Source organism: Hakea prostrata, chromosome 5 (genome assembly GCF_041222555.1).
Source record: "Hakea prostrata isolate BN-2017 chromosome 5, UWA_Hpros_2, whole genome shotgun sequence".
Classification (NCBI taxonomy): Eukaryota; Viridiplantae; Streptophyta; class Magnoliopsida; order Proteales; family Proteaceae; genus Hakea; species Hakea prostrata.
This window is the reverse complement of record NC_142604.1, coordinates 13464548-13470547: the sequence shown is the minus strand read 5'-3', so window position 1 is coordinate 13470547 and position 6000 is coordinate 13464548. Positions and strand designations below refer to the sequence as shown.

Below are 6000 nucleotides of genomic sequence, written 5' to 3'. Positions count from 1 at the left end.
AATGGTTAAATGAAAATGCTTAATATTCAGATAAAATAAGAAGAATATTATCTCAGCTAGTGAGATCTGCATTATTGTATTCACTTTAAGCTATTATTATATATGGTTGCCATTGGATATTGTCCTATGTCTCATATATTATATATTAATACAATAATACATATGAAATATGACACATGTGACATACATGAATTTAAAAGTGGAGCGGCCAAATAATGGACCATTTTGGATTCTTATTGAGATGCCACATGACATTATTGTTTCATCAACTATTTTCTTTTCTATGAATCATTCTCTTGGTAGGTGATTCACGTAATAAGCTCATCCTTGATAATATACCATCACATGAGGACATGACTTTTATATGTGATCTCATCAAGTTTGAAGCAGCAAAATCATTAAATTCTTCAAGCTTTATCTTCTTAGTTGCCTTACAAGGTTAGACACTTCATTGTTGTACATATTTTCTTCTTAACTCGATTTGGGCTCGAACCGGTGGTTCAACCGGGTCCATACTCTCTGACCAAGAATGTTCGAGTCGATTGGAGGCTCGATCCTTGTACTCGATGGAACATAAAGATGGATTTAGACAAGAGATTAGAACGCTAATCTAACACAAAAGACTGGTATACCCTTCGAGGAAGCATCCCCATGGGGATGAAGTCTAGGAATAAATATTGCCGAGAACATCAAGAGCCATAACTGGAAAGGGTTCGAGAATCTAGCACGATATCTAGCTTACACAAGATAATCGACTTCATATCAGTGTGAATGACGTGCCAACCGAGGAATCCAACTGTGGTAACTAGAATTCAGGCTGAGACCTACACCAATTAGAGTCCTACGTGTGAGGTTAGAAGATCAAGGCTAGCATAGAAGATCCAATAGACATTCGAACCCTGTATACATTATGGATACCCTAGTCGAAGGTAACTGAATACAACTTGAGATCAACTTACTATAATTTATTTTTCCTTTCGACTCTACAATTTTTTAGCTCTGATAAGCCCTTCATTCACAACTAATAGAGTCAATGTTGCTTTCATAGACTTTCCACTGGACAAGTTAGATCAATTCCAAAGGTTCAACCAAAATTCACCGGAAGGGTTAGATTTGGACACAACAAAACCTAACCTAAATAAAACAACAAACTCATTAGATTGAGTCGAATTGAAACTAATATGAGTTTTATCAGATCAGGATTTGAGTTCATATTTGTGACAACGAAAACAATTCGAATCCCACCTAAACTGAATTACAACAAAAGAGTTTACTCAACAGTAACCCTCAAATTCTTGAAGAAACAACTTCTATTTTCATTCTTATCGGTAGACTTATATGGTAAACCCAAAACAAAACTGATAATAAACCAATAAACAAAACCCATAAGAAGTTAAGAACTTAGAAACTAAAACCGAATACAACTCAAATCAGACGAAACAGATCCAAATCTACCCGTACGCTACCCATAACTTACTCTCCACACCATCAATGTCTCTGGAGGCTTCTGGTTTTCTAAATCCATGGAAACAAACAAATCCTAATTAACAGACAAAGAATATAAAAAGCTAGCAGAGAAAATAAATCCTATTTTTCAGCTGTTTCCCAGTGACCAAACTGACGTATCTGACATTTTTTTTTCTTCTTTTTCTCTCTTTTCTCTCTTTGTTGGAGTATCTGACTGTTTCACAATATTTGCATGTGTACGTTGCTGTTTTGACCCCACAAGCACGCCATTAACACAGTGAGAGAGAATCGTTAAAGGCTTATCAAATTGGAAAATTGCGACGAAGAAGCCAAGTAGGAGTTTTGGTTTCTTATAAAAGGCTGCCGCCATATTTCATCTCATGTTTCTGTGTTTCTTCCTCACAATCAATCCCACTACTGAAAGTAAACAGAGACAAGGAAAAGAGCAACAAGTTGAGTTTGGCTTCTGACTTGTGAAATCTGGTGTCGGTGATTTGGTTTGGTTTGCTATATCTCTCTGTAATGATGGCTGTTCAAGCTCAGATGCATCAAGAGAACCCGGGATCTACTTTGTGTGGTTTGCAGAAATTGATGGATTCAAGTGATGGTTTTTATGATTTATATTTCAATTCACAGTTACAGAATATAAATCCATCGAGAAATCACAATCTGGATTTTGCAAATTGTCCCCTGCTTTCTCAAACCAATACTCTGTCAATGGGGTTTTCTGAGTCTTTAGCTGCTCAGATTGATAAACAGACAATGGAGATCGATCGATTTATTCTATTACAGGTACCAGGATGGATTGATCTCTAATGGGTTCTCTTCGTTTTTCAATTTTTCTTATTAATTTATTGGGCTGATAGATTAGTTGTTTCTGATTTGTGTTTTTTTCTTTTTCTTTCTGGGCTGATTGAAAACAGAATGAGAGACTCAGACTAGCTTTGCAAGAACAGAGGAAGCATCACATGGGTTACCTTCTGAGGAGTATGGAATCAAAGATGCTGAGCTTACTGAGACGAAAAGATGAAGACATTGCCAGAGCGACTAAAAGAACAATGGAGTTGCAGGAATACTTGAGAAGGGTAGAGATGGAGAACCAAGCATGGCAGAGGGTAACTAAAGAGAATGAAGCCATGATTTTAGCTTTGAACAACACTCTGGAACAGGTCAAAGAGAACGTTTGTTGGGTTCCATCTGCAGGAGCAGAGGATGAAGAGTCATGTTGCGATAGCTCTGATCAGGGGCATTACAAAAAACAGAAGATTAGAAAAGATGAAAAAGAGGAATTAAAATCAATACGAAAGATGGCTTGCAAGGTTTGTAATTCTAGAAGATCGTGCATTCTTTTCCTTCCCTGTAGGCATCTCTGTTCGTGTAAGTATTGTGAAACTTTCCTTGATTCCTGCCCTGTTTGTAATTCTCCGAAAAAGGCGAGCATGGAGGTCCTCATGTTGTAGTAAAGGAAAAGCAAAAACAGAGTATTTAAAATCTCTTTTTACTTTTGGAATTGGGTTGTCTTGCTCTTTTGGAGATTCATTTGCAGTTGAAATGTTGAAGTACAGCTGCAGCAGCATCAAAATCGAACAGAACTACAGAGCAGAGAATATTTTTTCTTTATCAGATGGTAAAGTTTTTTTTTTTTTTTTTTCAAATTCTTTTCATACTTGTTTATTAAAAAAAACATTGTTTTGGCCTTTTGGGACAATTTCTAATTCTTGAAAATTGTTTTTTATCCCTTAACAAAAAGCACATTAGAAAATTTATTCAAACACATTAATTTTATACGTGTGAAATTTATGAAAGGAAAGTCAATTTTCCGTCCAAACAAACAAGGTTTTCTTTTCTTCAGTTTTTAAATTGTTCGCTCCAGTGTTATATTTTCTCTTACTCTTCGTGCATATAAAATTGGATTATTCTACTGGAAGATAGGGCTGCAATAGGGTCGGATTGAGCTGGGCGGGCTTTTGCAATTTCAAACTCAATCCTATATATTCTAATTTAAGCTCATTTTTGCCCTAACTTTAATTCAAGGCTAAGGATATTATCCCTAATCCTAAGCCCTTACAGGACCAAGCCAAACTCATTCTCTTCCTGATTTGCCATGTTCCTGTCCCTGATTAGCCATGTTTTTTTACCCTTATTGGCCCTATCCTTGGTCATAGCTTTAATTGACCCTATACTTGGTCTTAGCCTTGATTGACCCTATATTTAGTCCTATCACTAACCCTGATTGGCTCTATCTGGCCCTAACCCTGATTGGCCCTATGTTGGGCCTTGCTTGTCCCTAGCCCTGATTGACCCTATATTTATCTCTAGCCTTGATTGACCATATCGTTGTCCCTGTTTCTAATTCATTGAGATCAAGCATCAGGGACAAAATTAGGGCCAGAATCAGGGTTAAAATCAGAGTCAAGGTTAGGGTGAAAAATAGGAACGAGTTAAGACATGCCCGATGCGCCAAAGAGTAATCTCAAGCATGTCCTTGGTCCTAATCCACCCTCAAGGCCAAAATCTTGAGCCCAAACCCTATTTGGGCTTAGTGTGGGCTTAGGGTGGGTCGGGGCGTCAAGGCCAAACTTGCACCATTGATGAAAGATCATATATTGAAGAATAGGCGTTGAATCACTAAGTGGTAAGTATCCACGCACTCATCCAAGACAATTCACAAGTCATCGTAAGTCTTAGAAACCCTCCATTTGGTTTAAACTTGCCCTAAAGTTGGGCAAAATTCAAGCTCAAAATTCTGGCATTAAAGAAGAGTTTAGGTCTATTTCGAATAGCCCTTATTAAGATTAGGGCATGATCAAGATTGAGTGTTTGACACGAGAACAACCCGATTTGACTATCTTTTTTAGATTATTTTTGATAATTTAATTCATTAGGAAAAACTAATCGAAGGAAGGTTGAGATATAATTCAAAATATTTAATGGTATGATTTATTTACATAGCCGTTCAGCCATATTTATGCCTTAATTATTTATAAGATGTGATCTCACACCCCATGAATGATAGAATTCAACCTTAGTTATTAAATATCACCGAATAGAATTCCAATTCTAAAACATGGATCACATGAGGTAGGTGGTGATGAATTGAACCAAATATAATGAAACAATTTGAGATTCCCTTTATAGTTCATACATGATTTGACATTTGAAGTTGAATGGGTTCATCACGGCAGCCTCTTTTTTGGTTTAGAAACTTTGAACTTCAATTGATAGTGTGTTTTGGGAGACATTAATCATTGATTGGATAATTCATATAGATATTAAGAATGTTTTCTTTTTATTATCAATTGTTTATTTTCTTTGGTCAAATAAAAATTTATTTTAGACTCTCTAAAGAAATAATAATAAAGTAATAGTGACGTATCATCAAATTAAATTCATATTCTATTTTGTCAACTCTAATAATGCAATCAATAATTTTAATGATAAGAAATTTTATACAAAAATCTAGTCATCTATACCATCATGAACTCAAGGAGATTTGAACTCTTTATTTTATACTATCAAACGTTGGGTTTTTGTTATTTAATCCAATCCCTTGAGATCTAATACAAAATATTCTTGACCCCAACTGCAATTGAACAACCAAAGATTTAAACTATATTTGGCTTGCGAATCTATAAACTCTATTCCTATTTAAGTAATAGCGCAATTGTACAAAAACTTACGTAAAGCCACCATTGGGACCTTCACAGATCACTATCTCTTTATCTAAATTGTTTCTAGTTGATAGAACTAAATTTGAGAGACAATTTAGACTTGATTGTTCTTCTATGGGGATGACAACTTATGTAAAGATAATAAGACTAAGAAAATTTTAATTTCAAGCCTTTCTAAGGATCTGTTTGGTTATTTGAATCCAGATATTTTAAATCCCTAGATTTATGAATTGGAGATTTATACCTGTTTTTCGTTGTAAAATATCCCTGGCTTCATTAAATCCAAAGATTTCATTTTTTTTTTTTTTTGTTGTCTAAAAATGTGAATAAAGTCATTCTGGGGTATTGGGTGAAATCTATGAAATCTACCATAAATATAGAATTTATGAAATTTGTGGATTCATGCATAGTAACTCAACGGAACTTTATGAACTTGGATAGATTTGAAATTAATCAAATAATTAATTTTTTGAATTATAAATCTGTAGATTTGGTTGAGTCGGGAGATTTCAAATATCTAGAGATTTCAAATCTATAGATTTCAAGTCTATGGAGTTATAATTTATAAAATTAGATGTTTGGTTGTGGAATGAAATTTGTGGATTCATCCTAAAAAATTATTTGATTGACTTGATTTTTATGAATGTAAAATGTCTCTTTGAAATCTCGGATTACCACCCATAAATCTCTGATTCACGTTTTAGTGTAAAAATGTGAGTCTCTGATTTCATGAATTAGATTTTTACAACCAAACGTAATTCATAAACATTGAAATCTCTGATTCTTGACCCTAAATTCTAACTCCATAGACTGATCATAGATTTGAAACCTCTAGATATTTGAAATCTCCGCCATATACTAA

General features: G+C 34.6%; 1 protein-coding gene across 1 annotated transcript; it reads left to right on the top strand.

Moving 5' to 3' along the window:
* Positions 1-1775: 1775 nt before the first annotated feature.
* LOC149015281 (putative BOI-related E3 ubiquitin-protein ligase 3) lies at positions 1776-3047 on the top strand. The gene is made up of 2 exons (XM_089156842.1): positions 1776-2259; positions 2391-3047. The coding sequence occupies exons 1-2, from the start codon at positions 1990-1992 to the stop codon at positions 2925-2927; spliced, it is 807 nt and encodes a 268-aa protein (XP_089012968.1). The 5' UTR covers positions 1776-1989; the 3' UTR covers positions 2928-3047.
* The last annotated feature ends 2953 nt before the right edge of the window (positions 3048-6000 follow it).

Excerpts from the sequence above, each read along its gene's own strand:
- LOC149015281 (XM_089156842.1), top strand. The coding sequence starts at position 1,990 with ATGATGGCTGTTCAAGCTCAGATGCATCAAGAGAACCCGGGATCTACT. Across the intron at positions 2,260-2,390 it reads ATCGATTTATTCTATTACAG|AATGAGAGACTCAGACTAGC; the intron begins GTACCAGGATGG and ends GATTGAAAACAG.